The following is a 24693-nucleotide window of genomic DNA, read 5'->3' on the forward strand; positions in this document are numbered from 1 at the left end:
ATTATTTAAAAGAATTTTTTTTAAATTTTTTTATAAAAAATAATTTCCAAAATAAAGAGAAAAAATCAAATGTTTAAAAATATTTATTTAAATATTTAGCTATTTAATATGTTTGTAGAAATAAGCGTAATTATGCTATACCTCTTTAATGAAATTTAATTTGGTCATTTTGGCCATTATAAGCTAGTTTGGAAACGAAAAATTTTTTCAGCTATTTTTCTTTTTACATTTGTTGGTTATTAAATAGTTTTAGATTCTAACGTATTTGTATTTAATTAACTATATATTTTTTTATAAAATATTAATTCAATTTGGTTTGAAACTCAGTTAAGATAATTTTAAAATGAAGCTCTTTATTAACATAATGAAGAGCTTAAAATCTGCCATAAGCTACTCACATAATGACAACATATTTTGGTTAATAAATAGTTTCAGATTCTAACGTTTTTGTATTATAATTTTTTTATAAAATATAGAAAGAGCTTCATTTTGAAAGTATCTTAACTGAGTTTTAAACCAAATTAAATTAATATTTTATAAAAAAATTATATACTTAATTAAATACAAATACGTGAGAATCTGAAACTATTTATTAACCAACAAATGTTTTCATTATGTGAAATTAAAATCATTAGATATTTTACTGCCAAATGCCATTATGTGAGTTGCTTAAGTTTAAAAATAAAAGTTATCTATTTAATAAAACTAGATTACAGTACTAAACTACTAATATAAAATCTGTGAGATAATATGAGGTTCACTAAGATTGAGAAAGATAAGATTATATATGGTTTTTAAGAGTGCCATATACATAAAAGTTGAGCTCTAAGAATATATGTACCAGATGAAGATGGCCGACGACAAGATAATCGAAGGAGATGTAGACTTGATCAGCACTTTACCAGATGTGATCCTCCAAAACATACTATGCTTTATTCCAACCAAACTAGCCATAACTACTTCCCTCTTGTCTAGACGATGGAGGCATGTATGGTGTGAGATACCTTCTATCTCCTTAGATGTGGATACACTGACGGCAGCATCGGTAAACGAAACCCTAACTCGCTACAAAGCTACCAAGACAAAGAGTTTTCACCTCATTATAACCACCATGATGGGGAACATTCCCCACATTGATAGTTGGATCGAGGGCGCCATGTCACGCGACGTTGAGAATTTATCCCTGGATTTTCTTCATCATTATTATAAATATAAGCTTCCTGATTTCTTCTACTACACTTATTCTTTCAAGCAACTTGACATTACGTTAAGCTATGATCGACATACGATTTTTTCTCTCGAGTACACTGTATCTTGGACATCCTTGCAGAAATTATCCTTGACTAATTGTAGTCTCTTTGATGAATTCTTAGCTAAGATTCTATCCGGTTGTCCGGTTCTCAAATACTTAAGATTGTATGAATGCGGTGAACTAAAGATTCTTGATCTCAGCAAATTTCTACGTCTGAGAATATTAGAAGTAATACGTCACTTGCCGGTTCAGGGGCCAAGGAAGATTTTGGCACCACACATCCATTGTCTAAAATTGCATGACTCTCAGTTATCATGTACTTTGGTTGATGTCGCTTCTTTGACCGAAGCTAATCTGGAGTCATGCAATTGTGACATCACAAAAAACTCATTGTACCGTGAATTTAATGGTGATTTTCTCCAAGGCATGGTGCTAAAGATGCTAGAAAAGTTAAAGAACGCAGAGAAGCTTACGCTTGGGAGAAACTTTACTCAGGTAAAATTTTTGGTAGATCACATGGTTAAAAAAACGTCACAAAAAACTTTACTCAAGTATATATGTTTTTGGGCTCATATTATATATTGCATTCTCTAATGTCTCTAATGCCTAAAACTCAGTTGGTGTTCTTTTACCGATCAACGTTTGAATTGTTTATTCTGTTAGATTTTGTCTCTTGCTGAGATTCATGGTGTTCCTTTCCCGATGTTCAAGGTCAAAGCATTGACTCTTGATACAGAGATCTGTCAATATATTATTCCTGGCATAGAAAGACTGTTACAAAACTCACCTGATTTAGAAAAGTTAACCGTAGTAGAAGGAAGGGTTCGCTTCTACATGCTGGTATATTCACCATTAACCTCTTTTATACAGCTATCATCGAGTTCGAATATATCCATGAACCGATTTTGTATTTTCTATTATACAGGTGGAGTTTCTTGACAAGTACTTGAAATCACAAGGCTTTAACGTGAACAAATGCTGGAGATCAAAAGATGGAGCCTCTTGGAACAAGTACCGTAAGGATTTGAAATCTGAGCATGTGGCTTCATTAGTGGAACTTGTGCTTAAGAACACCGAGAAACTAGACAAGATGGTTGTATTGTTGGATGAACATTTCCTTAACTTCAAAATTGAAGACGTGGTGGTTCCAACACTTCCTCACAACAACAATGTCACCATTGTGCTCTCTTCCACCAACAAACCGATGACATGAAGAGTTGTGAATCATAGAGGGGTTGAAGTCTTGTCAGTTTACATCTCTCCTAATATTGAAAACAGAATAGAAGAAGATTTTTGTTTGTTCACACAAATCTTCAAGCCTTTAGTGGAGATTTTAAGAGTATCAAAAATTTGCTTTATCTTTTTTTTTAACCGTATAGCTTATGTGAAATAGCTTTTAGTTAACCGTAGCTTTTTTTTTTTGTCGGGGATTTATTTAAATATTACAATTATGAGAAAGATTTCAAAGACGATTCGATAACCGACAATTCTACTTGCCTTATGAGGATCTACGCCTAACTGCATCATTTGAGCCGTCCTATGAAGATCACGCCTGACCGGATTTATTTGCACCATGTTGAGAAATCCTTGTAAGTCTTTCTTCTGTAATCGCATAATTGTTGAATAAATCGCTTGCTCCGGGAATTGAAACCTGGATTTCCTGTGCAATCTGCAAGAAATTGCATAGTCTGGGATTTGAACCCTAGACCTGGGTGTAGAAACCTTTAAACAATAACCACTAGGCTACGGTGCTTCCACAGTTAACCGTAGCTTATGTGACAAATTAGAGGGGTGGTTCAGATTCATGCCAACACTAACTACATTGATGAACCCCTTTTCTGTTGCAGTCTTTCTTTATTTTACTATTCAAACAAGACATATTCAAAGAAACCTTATAGTCACCCGATTAATTTAATTAAAAGTCAATGATCTTAGGTACAAATAGAGTTATTCTTGGATGAACCTCTACGTTCATCAACCAATAGAATTTCATTATTTCAAATTCGATATTTTAAAAAAAAAATTATTGTCAAGATATATTATGTTTTTAAAATAAAAAGATTTAAAGAAATTAGAAAAAAAGTAGTTAGAGAAAAATGAATTTAAAAAAAAAATAATTTTTAACGTCGTCAGCAAAACACTAAATCCTAATCCCTAAACCCTAAATCATAAACCGTAAACCCTTGGGCAAACTATAAACCCTTGGATAAATCCCAAACTCTAAATCAAAAACACTAAACACTAAAACCCTAAACCCTAAATCCTAAACCCTAAACCTTTGAGTGTTTAGTGTTTTTGATTTGGAATTTAGGATTTATCCAAGGGTTTAGGGTTTACCCAAGGGTTTAGGATTTTGGGTTTAGGGATTAGGATTTAGGATTTACTATTTTGCTGACGACGTTAAAAAAATATATTTTTTAATTACTATATTTTTTAGTTTATTTCTTTTTACTTTTTTATTTTAAAAATATAATACAACTTATAGCTTGAAAAAATATTTTGTTTCCTTCTTTAAAAGATTTCGAATATGAAATAACAAAATCTTATTGGTTGGTGAATCATATCTTATATATTAAAACAGAAGTCACAACCTTGATTCATGTGTGATATTTTAAAAAATGGACTCTCATTAGAAATCAGTTATGATTCATTTGTTCCTACTAATATGACTTAATAATATATCATTCCTAATATAACAATCAACTCCTATAAAACCGGATTGGTTAACAAACTCATATTTGATTCCTTAATAAATTATACATAGTAGTAATATAAACCATTGTATAGTTCAAAATACTGAACTGTTTTAAATAATTTAACCAATATATATATATATATATATAATGAGTTGTATTAAAATAGAAATCATGACTTCTTTCATGTGAGATTTTTTAATTTGAACCATTTAAAAAATATATTAAATGTATTTTATTAATATTAATAATATATATAATCTTTGAACTACTTTAGTCATAATATCTTTTGATATCTTTTAATTTTAAATATAACTATTTTTTTTTTAAATCAAACAAATCTGTTTAAAAGATTTTAACAAGATCTTAATTTTCAAAAATTATATGTAAATATTTTTTATAATTCGTAATTAGTTTTAAAATATGATTTTAAGTTAATATATTTTATAAAATGAAGAATAAAAGTTTTATCTTATTTTATCTATTATATAATCATAATCAATCATATTAAGAGAAAATTATTATATTGAACTAATCATGATAAACTATATTAAATTATTAAATTTATATATTTTATTTTCAGAAGTATTTATGTTCAGAATATAATATGTTAGTAACAAGGGTTAACATTAGCAAACTATATAATACATGTATAAAAATTAACATGTATTTTATTAAAGCTAATAATATAAAAAATTGTTTTATTTATTTTAATTATGATATCTTTTCATTTTAACTATATATATATATATAATTCTAACAAATATGTTGAAAAATATTTTAACAATATCTTAACTTTCAGAAAGTTTATGTAAATATTTTAACTAATTTTGAAATAGCAATGAACTATTATTATTCATTAATATGTATTCAATTATCGTTTATAAAATGAAACACAAAAATTATATCTTATTTTATCTATTTTATAATACTAATAATTCATGTTAAAGTAAAAATATTATATTGAATTAAATATGATAAATTATATTAAATTGATAAATTTATAATTTTATTTTCATAAATATAAAATATTTATACTAAAAATATAATACGATGACATAACCACTTAACATTCGCAAACTATATGATACATGTATAAAAATTGATATATCTTAGATTTTTTGTATATATAAAGAATATATTTTTAAAATGAATAAACGTAAAAAAATATTGCTATAAGAAAATACGGCTTTGAAGGTTAGCGGGTCAAAATTGAATATAATTTGATACAAATAATTTTCAAATATGTTGTTTCATGCATATATTAATTTGTTTAATAACAAAATCCAAATACACTAACATAAATATATAATAAAAAATGACAAATACATGTGATGGTTTTAAACTATTGATTGTTACACCATGTAAATTATAAAATTGTTATATTTGAAATAGGTATATAAACATTTAAATTCGTTAAAATTGTATACCACTAATGAACTAAAATAAATATATATATTTATAAAACCGAAAAAGAACACCCGCGAGGTTGCACGGGTTAAGATCTAGTAAATATATTAAAAAAGGTAGGATGAATACCCATTCATGTTAAACAACAAAAACCTCATCCACACCAAAACATCTGTGGGAGAGAGAAATGGCGAGACATTTAGGAAATGTAATTACCATGGCGACAACAACAACACAGTTCCATGTTAGTTACCTTCTTCATGTTGTGTTCTTGGCTCTGTTCAGCTGTTGTGTCCTCTCGGCTCTGTTACTCTCATGTGCAGATGGAGCATCCAGCGACAGCGACCTAGCGTATTCCGGCAACATCCCTGATGCCGGAGGTGCTGGCTGCGGTGGTGGCTGTGGAGATTAAGAATTCTTTCGTCTTCATCGTGGAAATAGACAAAAGTAATGGGCTACTTTTGTATAGAGCTCATTCGTTGTTTTTTTCATAAATATAAGAATATATGTTGTATTGTGGTTTTTGTGGCCAGCTTTGGTATTGAGATCTTTCGTTGTTTTTCATCAATATAAGAATCTATACTATTATTTGCGAAGTAAATCTTTGGAATCGAGCTTTCACGTTAAAAGTTAGATCGGTTAATATTTATATACCATTAATGAATTTTATATATAATTAATTATATAATTAAAAACAAATTTTTATTAATAATATTATTTTTTAAAAAAATAAGATAATTCTTATATATTGTGTTGTTATCTTAAAACATATTTTTCAATTATAAAATTTAAAAATAAACTATAAAACAATTATAATAAATTCAGTGGTTAAAGTCAATGTTATCTTTAATAAATTTTAGTTAAACATATATATTTAATTAGATTTGAACATATTTAATTTTTTTGAAAACATAAATAATAAGTTATTATGCTGGTTTTTGAATTAATAAAAAATAAACTAATAAATATTTATAAAACGATTAAGCCCGCATATGCGGACAAGACACCTAGTTGGTTGAATAAATCGTATTTACTAAAACAATTGCATATTTATTTGAAGGTTGAGATATAATTGTGACGCATAGAACATTATCTTTTGTTTTTTAATTAGTTACTTTCTTTCTAAACCGGTAAACCGATCCAAATCCAATATTGAAACCCAAATTTCAAGGGAGTAGATTCATATTGTAATCCATAAAAAAACGTTGAATGTCTCATGGTCCTAATAACCCCCCAACAACACGACCAAGTTTCATGACAAGAGGAGAAGAAAAACAAAAAACAACATATGGAGTTACCATCAATTCTTTATGGATCCGAAAACCGGACCAGTTGATGGCCCCAAAAGAGACGATCAACTTTGATTCATTGGTGAAACGAGAACAAAAGCATGAACCAAGAAGTTTCTTCATCCGTTGACGGGATTTGATTCTTTAGACTTCATGATCTTGGCTTGTAGTTTCTGCATAAAAGCTGGGTTGCATTTACCTCTCGCTGGTGATTGTAACTTGTAAGTTCGTCTTATCCTGAAAAATATTTATATTTCCTGGATTAGTAAAAGTATTTATAAGTATTTATTCATGAAGGTCTTCCTGAATAAACATTAATTAAGAACTAGATTTTAATCCGCGCTTAAAAATGCGAATTAATTTTCAGATAAAAATATATGATATTAATTAGTATTTTAGTCTTGTTATCCATTATTATATGACAAAATTGTATTATCTCAAAAATAAAATTATTAATGTAATTATATTTTTAATCGTTTGATTTTTTTTTTTAAACATTATATGATTTGATCAGACTCAATGTCTATTATTTTAAAATAAATTATTTTAAATTAGATGAGAACAATACTTTTATATCAAGTTTGGATCTGTGGTCGAACCGATAAACATGATGACTTGTACATAAACTGGTTTAGATTAATGAAAACTCGTTAATTTAAAGCATGTAAACTTCAAAAAAATCCGCAATCAAGTGTGACCCGACATTTCGTTGACCTGGTAGAAAAAAATAAATAATCTTCAATAATATTTTAAGAGATGAATGAAACTTCTAATATATTTTTAAATTTGTGATTTTTTATTTACTTAAGTGTTTAAAATTTATATTTAATTAGTTGTTTTATATGAAATATTTGGTTTGATATAAATATAGGATATTTTGCAATTCTAGTAAGATTATATATAAATTGTATAAAAGTCAGTTAATATTATATATAAATTTTATATACATTATTTAAATTTCATCATCAACTTTCATTAATAATAATTGGGTTTACATGATATGAATTTGTAGCTGGTAAAATAGGTTAGCACTTATCAATAATGCATTCTTTTAGAATATTACTGAATCTATATGTAAAAAAGAATGACTATATATTCATGTAAGTTTGTATAAAAAGAATATTTCAGATGTTATAAATCGTGCTCAGACACTTGTCTACAAACTTATACAAATATATATGTTATGATAAAGGTTGTCTTAGAAACATATGTTTTATACAACAACATAGAATTCAATAATATAAGAGAAAAAGACTAGGATAGCACCAAACAAAGTTTATGTTCCCAAAGTAGCACTCAAGGCTCAAAGTCACAAAAATAGGTTTCATTAAAGAGGTAATATACACTTATACCCCTTGGGTTAATTAATCCAAACCTTAGGGTTTAGAGTTAAGGGGTGGGGTTTTGGAATTAGGGTTTAAAATTTTATAAAAAATAAATACTAAAATAAAAAATAAAAATTTTAAAAACAGTTTCAAAAAGTATTTTTAAATTATAAAAAGAAAATTTGAAAAAAAAATAAAAAAAAATTTCGAAAAAAAAAATAATAAAAATTTCGAATCTGAAAACATATAATCTGAAACTATAAAAAAAATTTCTTTTTTTCTTTTTTTTATTTTTTTTATTTATTTTTGTTTGTTTATTTAATTTTAAACCAAGGGTATTAGAGATATTTTACCCTTTAATGAATGTCATTTTTGTGACTTTCACCTTATAGTGCCATTTTTGAGACATAAACTTCAAAATGTGTTATTATTGACAATTGCCCTAATAACATTTCTATTATTATGTAGTACTATATTAGAATGCAATATTGGTTTGTGAAATTTTCATATTCAAAGAATACGATAAAAAAAATTTACGGAAAGTTAATTTGATAAAATATTACCGAATTCATAGAGTCTATTTTTATATTCATAAATATCATTTTATATTCAGTTTCCTAGACAATGAGAAGTAATAAATGATTTCATTAAAAATATTATATAGTTAGAGAAAAATAAGGTGAGATCAAAAAAATAGTTAAGTCTAATGAAAATGTCTAATAACTTTGGGCAAATCTCCAAAATAGCACATTTCTAAGTTTATATCACAAAAATAGCACTCAAAAACTAAAATGACCAAAATAGCATTTTATCTTTTGAAAAATTTAAATTTTTTTTTTTCAAAATTTGAAATCTTATCCCCAAAACCTCACTTTTCAACTCTAAACCCTAAAACCTAAACTCTAAACCCTAAACCCTAAATTCTAAACCCTAAACCCCACCCATTGAGTGCTATTTTTGTGACTTTTGGCCTTGAGTACTAGTTTGGGAACAAAAACTTGATTTAATGTTATTTTGGTTTTTTTCTCAATAGCTTTTCATAGGTAGATTTTTTAAAATTCTTTCTGTTTTAATAGTATAGATGTATACTTAGTACACATTTATAAAAAAAACTTAACAAACTTTTTGAAGATATTATAGATATTTATCGATATCTTTCTAAATTTTAGAAAGATAGTATACATATTCAGTAATGTTTTTCTAATTAAGCATATAAGTCAAATTCAAGAAGATATCAAAAAATATTAGTAAGATCTTCCTAAATTATTTTAGAGAAAAAACAGTTCTTTTAATTTTTTTATCTATTTAATGAAACTACATTACAATATTAATATAAAATCTGTGAGATAATACGAGGTAAAAATGAGATTATATAATTTTTTATCTATTTAATCTTTACCCTAAGAATATATGTCGCAAGGGAAGATGGCCGACGACAGAAGGATCAAAGCAGCTGTAGACTTGATTAGCAATTTACCAGATGAGATACTCCAACACATACTCTGCTTTATACCGATCAAAGTAGCCATCACAACATCCCTCTTGTCTAGACGATGGAAGCATGTATGGTGCGAGATACCTTCTCTTTCCTTAGATGCCACTATACTGACTGCCGCTTCGGTAAACAAAACCCTAAGTCACTACACAGCTCCCAAGACGAAGAGTTTTCACCTCAAAACCTATAGGAGGGAATACACTCCACACATCAACCGGTGGATCAAGTGCGCCATGTCACACAACGTTGAGAATCTTTCCCTGGATTTCTGGGCTAATAGTTATCCGTATAAGGTTCCAGATTTCTTCTACAACAGTTCTTCTTTCAGGCAACTCAACATTAAGTTAATCTTTTTTCATACGATTGTTCCCGAATGCACCGTGTCTTGGAAATTCTTACGGAAGTTATCCTTAAGTGGTTGTACTCTCTCTGATGAATCCTTAGCAAAGATTCTAACCGGTTGTCCGATTCTAGAATACTTAACATTGTGTCACTGCAGTGAACTAAAGGTTCTTGATCTCCGCAAATCACTACGTCTGAGAACATTACAAATAAGACGTGACATGTCGGTACCAGGACCAACGCAGATTGTGGCACCACACATCCATTCTCTCAGATTGTTAAACTCTCAGTTATCATGCACTTTTGTCGATGTCTCTTCTTTAACCAAAGCTAAACTGGATATTTGTTATGTCTCGGTGAACCCTAACTTAGGCTGATTTTCTTCAAACCATGCTGCTAAAGATGCTAGAAAAGATACAAAACGTAGAGAAGCTTACTTTTGGTGGAAACTTTATTCAGGTATATAATTAGTTTTTTGGCTCATATTATTTTCTTCTCTAATGCCTAACAAGCAGTTGTTTCGCGATCAGTATTCATTAGAAGTTGATTTTCTATATGTTTGATTAAGAACGTTTACAAAAGTCTATGTCATTAGCTCGTTACTAACTATCTTTTTATTCTTTCTATTAGATTTTATCTCTTGCTGAGATTCGTGGTGTTTCTTTCCCGATGCTCAAGGTCAAAACATTGACTCTTGATACAGATATCTGTCAGTATGTTATTCCTGGTATAGAAAGACTGTTACAAAACTCACCTGATTTAGAGACGCTAACAGCACTTTCAAGGGATTTCAACAGCATGCCGGTACGTATATTCTCATCATGCACCAACCTCTTTTCTAGCTATTATCGTGTCCAAATATATCCAAGAACTGTTTTTGTGTCGAATTTATGTTTTTGCAGGGGAAGTATCTTGACCAATACTTGAAATCACAAGGCTTTAATCTAAATACATGCTGGAGATCAACCTCTTTGAACAACCGTGGTGTGGATTTAACATCTGAGCATGTGGCTTCATTTGTGGAACTTATGCTTAAACATACAAAGAAACTAGACAAGATGCTCGTACTGTTGGATGAACGTTTCCTTCAGTTTGAAATTGAAGACGTGGTGGTTCCAACATTTCCTCACAACAAAAATGTCAATGTTGTGCTCTGCGCCACCAAGTTGATGGTATCAGAACAGTGGTGAATCATAGTGGTTGAAGTCTTGAGACCTTTATTGAACGTTTCTATTTTAAATTATACTTTTAATAACTGGTGTACTTTATTTAATATTGTATACGTCGAGCCTACTGAGAACACAATAGAAGAAGAGTTTGGATTGTCTTACAAAAGTTTCAGGGCATATATAAGTGGAGCTCATTAGATGTGAATCAGTTATGCAATATTTGCTAGATTTAGCGTGGGATGATATTTTTATTAAGTGTATGACAAGCAATCATTATCTGATAGTTCAATAAACTGTACAAGAAAAAAAAAGAACGAGATTCAGAACTTCATTTCCACTTCCACATAGACCAGTGATTATACTCCCTAGCTTACAAAGCTAAATCGTTAAAAGAACGTTTATGGCGCAAGATTTTTGTAAGGCGTGGAAGAGGTACTACTCCATATGGTCGTCGATCTCACGAGAACTTATTATTCAAAAAGTTCTTTATCTTCCTATGACTTCTTTTATGTTATGCTTTTAAACAAATGTGGTGCTTTTATTTACAGTATACTTAACTTCTTAACATGAACTCTATGGCTGAGCCATTTCCTTGTAACTTTTCTACTATTTAATAGCAAGCCTTTCGTCAAAAAAAAAAGAAGATTTTTGTAAACACTTTTATGCATCTGTTCTTATCTAAATCACAAATAAGAGAGACTTGATTAGTAAGAGACTCTATTTCAACCAACCTTTTATAAGCCAAGTGCTCACTAGTTGCTCTCTAATCAGCTTACTACATTCAGTCCTACACTATATATCATATTCCGGACTTAATTATAGCTAAAGATTTAAGCCGCTACATATGTTGAAAACCTTATCACGTTTCTCTTTGGGTGCTAAGGTTGAGCAACACTTTTTGTTTGATGCACATGAAATTCGGTTCACTTGTTACTGTCTATCAGACACAAGGAGCAAGAGATCCTAATGGGACAATAAAGATGACAGAAAAACAATAAAGAAGTGATGTAAAATCACCTCGTGAACAACACGAGTAGGGAGCTTCCAGACATTTTATCTCTCTGAAATAACCGCTCTTTTCCTGGACAACGAGGACCTACGCTCATTGAATTGCGTTATTTCATAACGGTTTAAGTCATACTCATGTTTTTTCTTCTTCATAGAACGAACATCATTGACAAAGTAATGTGCTGGACACTAAAATTAGGGTGCCTCTCTAGTGGTTTTGTTGAGGACAAGAGCACCAACACCAACAATGTGAGAAGCATTGGCGGGGATAGTATCAGGGGTATTAGAGATCCAAGAGACAAGCATCAAGTACACAGGCTCTGCTTGATGATATCTACACCCACCCTTCCTGAATATTGAAACACACATAAAGCAAGTCTATTACCAAAAGTCAACAAACAAAACAGAACAAGAAAAGGTTTATCGAGAAAAATCTCTTACAATAACAGCAAACTCAACAAGATTAGCTATAAACCAAGAGGTAGCTTTATCCAAATCCCCTTCTTCCCCTGCAAATTTCAAACAAAAATAACAACTCCCAGAAAATGGAAATTTCAAACCAGCGGACTTACTTGAGTCTCAAGAAATCCCAGCAAATGGAAATTTCTTCTTTCATTCTTATGTACCACGTGTAATATAACAACTCCCCTAAACTGTGATTATTTTTTCATCAATTGGAAGCTGAAGCCCATTAATAAAGAGGAGGCCATGTAACGCTTTTATATACCTAAAAAATCATTGCCCTAAGAATACAGCATATCGCAGACGACATGATGACAGAAGGAGCTGAAGACTTGTTCCGCAATCTACCAGTTGTGATCCTCCAACGCATACTCTGCTTTGTTCCTATCGAATTAGCCATCAAAACATCCCTCTTGTCAAAACGATGGAGACACGTATGGCGCGAGATACCTTCTCTCTCCTTAAAGGCCAACACACTGACGGCAGATTCTATAAACAAAACCCTAGCTCGTTACACAGCTCCCAAGATGAAGAGCTTTCACCTCCTAAATATCACCAATCACAAAGAACATACCATACATCGACACCTGGATCAAGTTCGCCATGTCACGCAACGTTGAGAATCTATCCCTTGATGTTCGTAGACCGTATTATGAAGAGTATAAGCTTCCTGATTTCTTCTACAACAGTTCCTCTTTCAAACAGCTCAACATTAAGTTCGCTCATAAGATGGTTATGGAGTGCCGATATGGGTCTTCTTGGGTGTCGTTGCAGAAGTTATCATTGACTTGTTGTAGTATCTCCGATGATTCCATGGCTAAGATTCTATCCGGTTGTCCGAATCTCGAATACTTGAGATTGTATCTCTGCAGGAAACTAAAGTTTCTTGATCTCAGGAATTCCCTACGTCTGAGAACGTTGGAAGTAAACTGTAACCTGAAGAAACGGGGGCCAAGGCAGATTGTGGCACCACATATCCATTGTCACAGATTGGTAGACTCTCTGACATCATGTACTTTGGTTGATGTCGGTTCTCTAACCGAAGCTAAGTTGGATATTTGCTATGTCCAAACTAATAACCCTTTCTTCGAGTTTACCAAACCTGATTTTCTCCAACTCCAAGTCAAAGTGCTTGAGATGCTAGAGAAGGTACAAAACGCAGAGAAGCTTACGTTTGGTGGAAACTTTATTGAGGTACGTACACATGTTATTTTTTGGGTTCATAATTATATAAATAGCATTCTCTAATGCCTAAAAGTCAGTAGGTTGCACGGTCAACGTTTTCTATATGGAATAATTAGTTTTCTTTAGAGTTTTCTATAGTTCTAAAAAAAAAAAAAATTCATAAAGACTCCATATCGAATAACACCATTAGACCTACATTTATGATTAGAGTCCTTAACTATTCAAAAAAAATATATATATATATATATTATTAAAATGCTAAGGATTCCAATGGTGCTCTTATAAGCTTGATACTAATCAATATTCACTATATCTTCTTTGTTTTTCTGTTAGATTTTATCTCTTGCTGAGATTCGTGGTGTTTATTTCCCGATGCTCAAGGTCAAATCATTGACTCTGGATACAGTGATCTCACAGTATGTTATTCCTGGCATAGAAAGACTGTTACAAAACTCTCCTGATTTAGAGAAGTTAACAGTACGTGGAAGGACTTCCAGCAATGCCATACTGGTATATTTACCACAACCTCTTTTTCTATAGCTATTATCCAGTTCAAATCTATCCAGGAACCGTTTTACTAACTTATTTTATGTTTGTACAGGAGCATCATCTTGACCTATACTTGAAATCACAATCCTAGAAGCCGGATCAATGCTGGAAATCGTCTAAAGATGGTTTCAATTGGAATACGTCTTGTTGGTATGTACAACCAAAGCATGTCACTGCATTCGTGGAACTTGTTCTTAAAAACACTGAGAAATTAGACAAGATGGTCCTACTGTTGTATAAACGTTACCTTAAGTCTTATATTGAAGATCTGACTGCAACACTTCTTCACAACAGCAATGTCACCATTGGGCCTCTTCCACCAACATCACAATAGGGGGTTGAAGTCTTGTCACTACCTCTAGCTTCCGCGTAGTACCTACACGGATATGATTTCTGTTGAACGTCTTTTGGACTACACTAGGATGTATGATGATCTTCTAAAATGTCTTTTCTGTTGCAGTCTTTCTTTATTTTATTACTGAAACAAGGCATATTCAAAGAAACCTTATAGTCACCTGAATAATTTTATTAAAAGTCAATGATCTTACGTACGTACGAATATATCAACAATAAGTAGGATGAATACCCCCGTTCACGTTAAACAACTCAAACCTCATCCACATCAAAACATCTTGAGAGAGAAATGGCGAGACATTTAGAAGATATAATGAGCATGGCGACAACAACACACCTCCATGTTAGTTACCTTTTTCATGTTGTGTTCTTGGCTCTATTCAGCTGTTGTGTCCTCTCGGCTCTGTTACTCTCATGTGCCGACGGAGCATCCAGCGACAGCGACCTAGCCTATTCCGGCAACACCCCTGATGCCGGAGGTGCCGGCTGCGCTGGCTGCTGTGGTGGTTGTGGAGATTAAAGAGTTCTTTCGTCTACGTCGTGGACTACTTTTGTATTGTGGTTTTTGTTGTCAACTTTTGGTATAGAAGCTCTTTCCTTGTTCTTTTCAAAAATATAAGAATTGGTTGTGTGAATGTATTACTAAAGCAATTGCATCTCGATTTGAAGGTTGAAATTTTACTAAATCAAACTTTTGTTTCTAAACCGGGTAAGCCAATCCAAATCCCATATTGAAACCCAGGGGAGTAGATTCATATCATAATCCATAAAGAAACGTTGAATGTCTCATGGTCCTAATAGGCCCCAACAAGTACACGACCAAGTTTCAGACAAGAGGAGAATCAAAACCAAAATTAAAATATGGAGTTACCATCAATTCTTTATGGATCCGGAATCCGGATCAACTGATGGTTAACTGGATTCTTTGGTGAAACGAGAACAAAAGCACGAACCAAGAAGAAGTTTCTTCTATGCGTTGATGGGATTTGATTCTTTAGACCTCATGATCTTGGCTTGTAGTTTCTGCATAAAAGCTGGATTAGCTTGAAGCCTTTGTTTCACATAAGCAGTTCTTATGTCCTCAGCGATCTTGTTGGCTTTCGCTGCTTCCTCTATCAACCCGTAAAGCGTCCTCAGACAGTCTTTCCTGTTTTCTTCTCGATGTTCAAACCTGTGACATGTGTGTTTGCACAACAGTTCATCACATAACAACATTCTTGTCTTGAAACGAAAAGACTTTTTAGTAAGGTTCAAAGCTGCAATACCTCTCGCTGGTGATTGTAAGCTCGTCTTTCCCTGAATCATATCTTTTTCCCACGAGCTCCCTTAGCCTACGAGCCTGATGCTTAGAGAGTCCGAGCTCTTTCACTGTAACAGACAGTTTAACTTTCCTGTTCTTTGGATGCCAAGCATCGCCTCCAGGAGCAAAAACAATCCTTGACTGCCACCTAAGGATTGGGCCTTCACCAGGAGGGTCATCCAAGTTGGTGTTGCTATAGGAAGGATCTGTTTCATCAAACTTGGGAGGTCCCGCAGCTTCCATTTGATCCCCATATTGAATCACCATCTCATCTTCGAATTCCTTAAACAGCTCATAGGCTGCTTCTGGCTCCATTTCACCACGTTCACACATGTCCCCAAGCTCATTAAACTTCGCTTCAACTTTCTTCTTCAAGTCATCTGAATGGAAAATACAGTCAGATGATTTCGTTAATGTTTCTTATAAAACACAGGAACAAACAAAACCAATATGCTCTCTGAAAAGACACTACTATGATTCAAGCAATATCCCAAATACAAAAAGATAACAACAAATACACAGTGTCATTAGAGAGTGCTTTTAGCTAATAAGAAAGAACACTGGTATATCATTCAGCCTAGCCCCTGAAGATACAAGACCTCAAAAACTAAGATGCTAAGGTAGCCAAGTCAAACGATGTGAATCCATGAATTTTTAAAGTAAAAAAAAAACTGCAATGAATAAACAAACGAATGTGCTCTCTAAATGATCCTGGTGAGTGGTGATCCGAGAAGCAATGAATCTTAAATGACCATATCCTCTTCAAAGAGTCCAACAAAGATAGTTTTCCTACTATTGATTCTAGCAATATCCCAAACATAAAGCATAACAACAAATACTCAGTCCCATTAGAGAGTATTTTTAGCTAATAAGAAAACACACCGGTATATCAATCAACCTAAAGATCTGAGATGGTAGCTAAGTCTAAAGATGTGAATCCATGAGTTTTAATATAAAAAAACAACAACAAGATTACCAGGAAGAAGCTTGTCCCAGTGAAGCATATCCTCAAGAATCTCTTCACACTCCTTAGTATCCTTCAAAATCCCATGCCTAATCCCATCTCTAACAATGACATCCCACTTCTTCTCATCCATATTAAAGAACTCATTGTTCTGCATCTTCTTCTTCACATACTCCGGGGAATTATACAGATCCTCGAGCTCGTCGTCAGTAGAGTGAGCTTCCTCGAAATCAGATTCAAAGTCCTCATCTTTCACATCGTCTTTGAAAGGCTGGTTCTGGAGAGCGTCCATCACTTCGTCATCAGTGTCCGCGTGCTTGTCAACAAGCCTTCTCTGGAGAAGAGCTTCGATGATTCCGGGCAAAGCGTCTTCGTTTCCTTCGTTGAAGTACTTCTCTATACGGGCCTTAAGCTCTGAAACCACACAAAGAGAAAATATCAAGATCTTTAGCTACACAGAGTAAAGTTCCGATTTTTTTGCTTTACCTTTGTTGCCTACGTCTTCTACAGCGAGATCTTTCTTGTTGGTGGATTCAATCGGAGAGGAAGACTCCGGAGGAGGTGGGTTCTCGCCGGAGGAATCGGATTCGGAGGAGAATAATCTGGGGGAAAACGGAGTGACGATCGGAGCGAGGAAGGGAGCATTGGAGGAGGAGGAGGAGGGTTGAGGAGTGGTGATACGAGGAGAAAGGAGAAGTCTGCGAGCGCAGAGAGAGGCGTTTCTGAAGAGAGCTCCTCTCATGGCGGATCCGAGATTTAGGGTTTTAGGTCGTCGAGCTCTCTCTCTATCTGTAAATTTTCGTAGTGCTTACAAAAATGTGATTTTTTTTTTCTTTACTCAAATGTTTGTTTAATTTACGGATTTGACACTGGAGTACTGGACCCTTTTAAGCCCTTGCTCCAGTAAATAATAATTGTAAAGAGACCCAACGTAATCAGCTTATAGGCCTCAAAGGTTCACTCAATTTGATTTTCTCACAGGAGCTATCTGTCAATTTGATTGATCTTGGCATGAATATATGAAAAACATAAGTGGCTTCGACTATAGTTTATATGATGATCATGATGATGTAGTTCGTTTTTTTAGGCCTCTAAGAGGTTCAGTCTTTTTAGATTTAAACTTTGGGGCAATATAATGGAATGTTTGATTCAAAAAAGAGTGTAGAAGATATGTCGTATTTGAGATTGTATTGCTTTCAACTGATAAAAGTGTTGGATGACCGAGAAGACTCTCTGCTGATTTCATCATTCTTAAAAAGTTACTTTCTTCTTTTGCCATTTTTAGTAGTTCTACATTGTAAATTATTTTTGTGCTGATTTTCGTGGGTATATATATAGCCCAAGGCACATAGTTTGTTGGTTTCTTATATTTTTTAGCTCAGTTCCGAAAAAAGTCCCAAGTATTTCATATTTTCTAATGCATGATATTCTACCTCAAAACAAAAAATCAGCTTATGGACTTCCAAGATCCAAACCACTGGAAAAGAGTAGAGCTTTCCACGTACATTGGGTCTAGATGGGAACATCTCTGTATAGTTAATTTTCTGAATGTGGTAAGTAAGCATGTTTTGTAGTTACCAAAAAAATGTATATATAAGATTATATGTAAGGGGTTTTTGCCAAAACTAACCCACAATTTGATTTTAATCCCAAACCTATACCCAAACTTGAATCAAATGCAAAACTAACCTAAAAGTCTAGTGAAATTACAGCTCAGCCCCTTGTGACCAAACAAAAAAAACAGAAGCCATTTTTACGAATATAGCCCCAGTAAATCGTCTGAGTCGTCTGAGATGTTGGAAGTCGTCTGGACGACTGAAGTGTAAGTCGTCTGGTACCAGTTTATTTTAAAAAAAAATTTATAAATCTTGTAAAAAAATATTTTGATGCGTGAAAAATAAAAATCAAGTAATTATAAACAGTTTTAAGTGATATAAATTAAGATATGATAAAATTGATTTGTTTTGAAGATAGATGAGTGGAAGTAGTGAATCATGAAATACTTTGGTTTAGGAGTTTGGCAAACATATGTTGTAGTATTGTATGTATTGTTAGGGTTAGATTTTGGAAAACTAAAATGTTTTTTTCAAAAATTAGTTTTCACCTATATGTGTTTATTTCTGTGTATAGTAAACACTTTTCAAGTTTGATTTGGTTTTATGAAGTGTTTAATTAGATAATTAAGTTTAGGGGTTATGTTTAGGGTGTGGACGACTTATATTTCAGTCGTCTGTTGAATAATTTACTCGGACGACGTATATTTCAGTCGTCCACATCGTACCGAACCTATAATTTTACCAATGTACGTTTTAACCTAAACGGATCATTTTACTCGGACGACTTACATTTCAGTCGTCTGGTGAAGAAATTAAAACAGACGACTTACATGTAAGTCGTCCAAATATTCCCGCCTAAAATTTTTTTTAAAAATTATTTTTCCGCTTAAATAATTTAAACCAGACGACTTACTTGTAAGTCGTCTAGAAAGTCTTCTATTTTAGTTTCCCGCTAAAAATATTTAGTTTCCCGCTAAAAATATTAAACTCTTCTGGACGACTTACATGTAAGTCGTCTGTTTTAATTTCTTCACCAGACGACTGAAATTTAAGTCGTCCAGGAAGTCGTCTGAGTCAAAAATATTTAACCTAATTGGATTTTTTGTCTCCCTATATAAAGAAAAATTTACACATTCTCTCTCCTCCTCTCAAATGGCTGCAACAAAAATGTAATGTTCATCATTCTAAAACTCTCCAACCTCTCTCTAATCTCTTTGACTTGAAAACACCAAACTTTATATGAATTTTTCAGTTTTGTCTCATGTATTTCTTACTAATCTATCTCTTTTGCAGGTTTTTAATCAAATGGTACTCATCTTCCACTAATTTAAAGGTAGATCTATTAATTTTATATATGTATTTTTGTGTGTTCTATAAATGTAGATTTATCTAATCTTCCACTCATTTTCTCTATTTTTAAGTCATTTGAACGTTTTTGGATATGCAGGTTTTTCAGATCTGGATTTGATATGCAGGTTTTTCAGATCTGGAAGACTTCTGGGACGACTTACCTGTTAGTCGTCTGGAAGTCGTCTGGAAGTCGTCTGGACTTCTTGGAAGTCTTCTGACAAAGTCGTCTGGACTTCCAGGAAGTCGTCTGGATTTTTCTGAGAGTTTTGGTAAGTTCTTATGTCTGATTTTTCTTCATTTGGTAACTTCTTGTTGTATAAAGTTCTTACTTTTTTTCCAAACTAAAACTCTCCAAACCCACTCTAATCTCTTTGACTTGAAAACACCAAACTTTATATGAATTTTTCAGTTTTGTCTCATGTCTTTCTTACTAATCTATCTTTTTTGCATGTTTTTAATTAGATGATACTCATCTTCCACTAATTTAAAGGTAGATCTATTATTTTTAGATATGTATTTTTGTGTGTTCTGTAAAGGTAGATTTATCTAATCTTCCACTCATTTTTTCTGTTTTTAAGCAATTTGAACGTTTTTGAATATGCAGGTTTTTCAGATCTGGATTTAATATGCAGGTTTTTCAGATCTGGAAGACTTCTGGGACGACTTACCTGTTAGTCGTCTGGAAGTCGTCTGGAAGTCATCTGGAAGTCGTCTGGAAGTCGTCTGGACTTCCTGTAAAGTCGTCTGGAAGTCGTCTGAACTTCCTAAAAGTCTTCTGACAAAGTCGTCTAAACTTCCTGGAAGTCGTCTGGACTTCTTAGAAGTCGTCTGGACTTCTTAGAAGTCGTCTGGACTTCTTAAAAGTCGTCTGGTCTTGTCTACTCAAGTGGAATCCAAGCTTGTCTTTGTAGAGGAATGATCTATAATAGTTTTGTTTGTGGTCTGTTTTGTGAATTGCATGTCTACTCTTTTAGTTGTGAATTTTTTGTAAAATCAGTAATAATGTTTTCCAAGATGTATTAAATGTGCTAACAATGTGTTTACACATTTAAAAATCAATGAAATAATAGACTTCAATAGCTTTTTTCTTATCTTTGGATCTCTCATATGCAATAATAAACTCCAATGACCTTTTTCTCATCTTAATAAACAAGAATGTTGGTAGCTTCATATTGATACAACATTTTAAGAAGCATTTAACCCTTCTTCCAACTCATAACAATAGTCATCATTATTGTCTATAACAATAATACTTAAGAGATGGAAACAAACAATAGTAACTAGTCAAAGCATATCATATTTTTTTATAAGTTTGTGTTGAAAAACTTAGTCAAATTTAGTAAAACTAAGGGAGAGAACATATTTTGTAAATATGAGTTTTACATATCTTGAAGTTACTTATCACTCTTAAAAATACAAGTTATTCAAAAACTAACGTAGAAGACTTAAAAACTAGCGGAGAAGACGCGGACGACTTCAATCTAAGTTGTCTAGACGACTAAACTATACGTCGTCTGGTCAACGCAGAGGTTATTTTTGCAATTGACTTTGAAATCTGTTATTTCGGACGACTGAAAGTTAAGTCGTCTACTATTGTTTGGTTAAAAAAAAACTCCAAAAAAGCTAGACGACTTACATTTCAGTCGTCAGAGGTTAGTTTTGCATTTGACTGGATTATTTCAGAAGTTTGACTTTTTGGACGACTTACATTTCATTCGTCTAGTGAAAATTAAAATAATAATATTTTTTTAAAAGTAGACGACTTACAGTTAAGTCGTCATAGGTTAGTTTTGCAATTGAAAAAAAAAACTTCAAGATTTAATTATATACAGACGACTTATAATTCAGTCGTCCACGAGACGACTGAAATGTAAGTCGTCCAGGATTTACCAGGTTTGACCAGAATCTCGGAAAAAAATCCTGGACGACTTACAATTAAGTCGTCTGGTGGACGACTGAATTATAAGTCGTCTGTGTATAACTAAATCTTGAAGTTTTTTTTTTCAATTGCAAAACTAACCTATGACTACTTAATTGTAAGTCGTCTACTTTTAAAAAAATATTATTGTTAATCTAAACAAGCAATTTATCATATTCTTACAACACAGATATAGTTACTATAGAAATCATCCAAACAATTTTATTTTTCAAGAAAAAAATACACTAACAGTAATTAAAACACTTTAGAAGACTATATAGCAAAAGCCTACTTATTTATATCTAATGAGTTGTGACTCGACATTATTATATTATGCGTGATAAGCAACATCTATTTAGTGTTTAAAGCGGTTGAGACGCAGCCATATTTTGTTGTTCTTTGTCGTTATTAAGAGTCATCTGCTTGGACATATCAGCTAGAGCGGCTGCAGCTGCCGCAGGTGTCATGCTTTGGTACGGAGAAACTAATGGAATAGCATTGCTAACAGGAGGACGTTGTGCGTGGAAATACATTGTCTCCACAGGACCTCCAGAGTAACTCATGTATTGATGGTGTGGCTGTTGCAATGGCTGTTGCAATTGTTGTTGCTGAATCTGATGAACCTGAGGGTTTTGCGATATAACAGCTTGGTAAACGTTTTGACCGGCTTCAGGTCTTGGGTTTGGGTAGAGCGGAGGAGTTCTTGATGGGACATATTGTTGAGACTGCGGAACGGACATTACGTAAACCGGGTAGTTTTGCTGCTGGTGAGAGTAAACCGGGATGCATTGTGATGGATGAGGGATGTACTGAACACCTTGGTGTAAGATAGATTGTTGAACCGGGAGTTGGTGTTGTTGGTCCACAGTTGTGTATGTACCTGACTGAGACAGGATGAGTGGTGTGGTTTGGACTGGAGTGGTTTCATGCGGAGGTATGCCGTGACTGGTTTGGACCAATGTGGTTTCAGGCTGTGTTATCGGGACTTTTGGGATAGCTGGAGCTTGTTCTTGGTAGTACAACGGCTTTGAAACTGAAGTAGCAGAAGAAATGCTAGTATCACTACATGGAAAATAACAATAACAACATGAAAAATTAGTATTTAGTAATAGACTTGAATAACAAACCTAACATGTAAAAGACTGAAAGATAACTTGAAATAACATTATTGTGCATTGAACGTCTTAAAATAATTTATCCTTTGGTTTCTATAACATGCTTTCAAAGTAGTCATCTATCTTTTTAGCTACTTAGCCTAACGTTCGCTTATAATTCAGACCACATATGAAGATCATAAAGCAAAAACAGAGCAAAGAGAACAAAAAATTCAAAACATGCTGAAACAATGGATGAGAATGAAAAAGAATTGGATGCCTAGTCCATAACATTTGTCTATTTAATGCATCAAAAGAGACTCCCATTTCACAAAATATTTGTACATTACTAGACCAAGAGACATACATATCAAACAATATATCCGAGAAAATAAAGAGTGGCAGTATAAGATGAAAGTACCTTGCAATAGAATCAGGAGATGTCAAGCCATACCCGCCGGCACCCCGGAGAGGGATCAACAATGGCTGCATCGGCAACGGTGGCTTTTTGTATCCAACCATCACACTGGGATCTGATCGATCGTCATCCGATAGAGCCTGACAATTTCTTACGGCAGTAACATTATCAATAGGTGCATTGTTATACCCCATCATTGGTTGATTTTCCATCAAACCAATGACATCTTCCAAAGGCCTATGAGTATGCACGTTTGAAAAGCTCATCTGAGTAAACTGTTCTTCGCTGACTCTAACGTGGATCGGTGGCAAGTTGGCAGTGGATGGAGAAGAAGAGGAAGAACCACCGGTGGTGTCCAACATAGGCGAATCAGGCATCGAACTCATATGCATCTCCTGATGAGACATCACATTGTTTGTGATGTAATCTCCTCGCTTGTTGTTATCACCACCAACATCAGTTTCTAGTTCTTGAACATCGGTCTCTTCATCAAGATTCACCAAGGTGTTATTCACAGCGGCAGAATCCGACAACCCACGAGGAAGCAAACCGGGTTGGTTCAAAGCATCAACGAACCACGTCTCCGACTTTGCGCTGTTAAGCAAAGATCCCATGGTAGCAGCCGTCTCAAGCTTGTTAGCAAAAAGGAACAACCGTATCCGATGCGTTGCACTCGTCGTTGCTGATAACGTCGCGCGGTCGTATTCCTCGATCATGTTCTCAAGATCTTCATCGGTAGTGATGGTGACGAGCGAATCAAGATCTTCGCTAGGGAGCTGGTACTTGAGTGTGAAGGACCGGCCGTTGAGAAGCATAGTAGAGAGACGAGATCGAAGCGAGGCTAGTGAAGAGCGTCGATCAACAACAACTAGACGTGTCTCGCCGCTGGAGTACGTTAGGGCCATGTCGTGTGGACGAGGCATGATGTGGCCGCCAAAGCTGCACATAAGACGAAGCTTAATGTCTGGGACGGACGCAAGTAGCTCCGTATCAAGAGCAACAGCACGTGGGGATCCATCAACCATTGTAGCTGAAGTAAGGTTTGGGACTAGTTGCGGTATAGATGAAAGTGGAGTCTCCATATGTTCTATTGGTGTTGATGAACTTGTTAATATTCGGACTAATCTGTTTGTATTATAAAACAAAAACAAACAAGGATGAAACGTTAGATTCTCTGCATGTTGGACTAGGACGATTATATATACCTCTCGAAAACTAGTAGTGGAAAATATTTAGCTTTCTTTTCTTCTTCCTCCTTTATATATACATCGAGGATCGATCACGCATTCACGCTTACACGGTTACACCCCATGTGTATAGCTTTGGTACCAGCGTGATATTTTATTAAACGTTATGACCTCCAAAGCTGGTTGCTCGAATCAAAATTAAAGTTTTTTTTGTAGATTTTAAGATTGGTCTATGTTATCATTATAAAAAATCTTGTAAGTTTTGTCGGCATTTGGTAAATAAATAAAGGTTTGTACGTCTAATAATAAAATACAATTTGGTTATAGCGCTGACATATACATATATATTTTTTAAAGGTCTTCGTACCTACAT

At 33.5% G+C, this 24693-nt stretch overlaps 5 protein-coding genes and 1 pseudogene across 5 annotated transcripts; 4 read left to right on the forward strand and 2 right to left on the reverse strand.

Annotated features, from left to right (window-relative positions):
• The first annotated feature begins 203 nt into the window (after positions 1 to 203).
• Positions 204 to 3267, forward strand: LOC125608977 (putative F-box/LRR-repeat protein At3g18150). The gene is made up of 3 exons (XM_048779654.1): positions 204 to 1747; positions 1916 to 2092; positions 2178 to 3267. Exons 1-3 carry the CDS (start codon positions 836 to 838, stop codon positions 2463 to 2465), a joined length of 1377 nt encoding a protein of 458 aa, XP_048635611.1. The 5' UTR covers positions 204 to 835; the 3' UTR covers positions 2466 to 3267.
• Positions 3268 to 9331: 6064 nt separating this feature from the next.
• LOC111216076 (putative F-box/LRR-repeat protein At3g18150) lies at positions 9332 to 12738 on the forward strand. The gene is given in 4 exon segments (XM_022720362.2): positions 9332 to 10176; positions 10178 to 10265; positions 10437 to 10610; positions 10709 to 12738. Coding segments are annotated over 4 exon segments (1347 nt in total). The 5' UTR covers positions 9332 to 9379; the 3' UTR covers positions 10997 to 12738.
• Position 12739: 1 nt separating this feature from the next.
• On the forward strand, positions 12740 to 14513 carry LOC106453948 (annotated as a pseudogene).
• A 296-nt stretch (positions 14514 to 14809) lies between these two features.
• On the forward strand, positions 14810 to 15053 carry LOC125608683. Its single transcript, XM_048779125.1, has one exon. The coding sequence runs from the start codon at positions 14823 to 14825 to the stop codon at positions 15051 to 15053; it is 231 nt and encodes a 76-aa protein (XP_048635082.1). The 5' UTR covers positions 14810 to 14822.
• A 209-nt stretch (positions 15054 to 15262) lies between these two features.
• On the reverse strand, positions 15263 to 17634 carry LOC125608978. Its single transcript, XM_048779655.1, has 4 exons — positions 17284 to 17634; positions 16810 to 17211; positions 15799 to 16213; positions 15263 to 15704 (listed from the first exon to the last, which is right to left on the reverse strand). Exons 1-4 carry the CDS (start codon positions 17537 to 17539, stop codon positions 15503 to 15505), a joined length of 1275 nt encoding a protein of 424 aa, XP_048635612.1. The 5' UTR covers positions 17540 to 17634; the 3' UTR covers positions 15263 to 15502.
• Positions 17635 to 21983: 4349 nt separating this feature from the next.
• On the reverse strand, positions 21984 to 24395 carry LOC106453947. Its single transcript, XM_048779656.1, has 2 exons — positions 23137 to 24395; positions 21984 to 22683 (listed from the first exon to the last, which is right to left on the reverse strand). Exons 1-2 carry the CDS (start codon positions 24213 to 24215, stop codon positions 21984 to 21986), a joined length of 1779 nt encoding a protein of 592 aa, XP_048635613.1. The 5' UTR covers positions 24216 to 24395.
• Positions 24396 to 24693: the final 298 nt, after the last annotated feature.

This window comes from Brassica napus, chromosome A5 (assembly GCF_020379485.1).
Source record: "Brassica napus cultivar Da-Ae chromosome A5, Da-Ae, whole genome shotgun sequence".
In the NCBI taxonomy this organism is placed as follows: Eukaryota; Viridiplantae; Streptophyta; class Magnoliopsida; order Brassicales; family Brassicaceae; genus Brassica; species Brassica napus.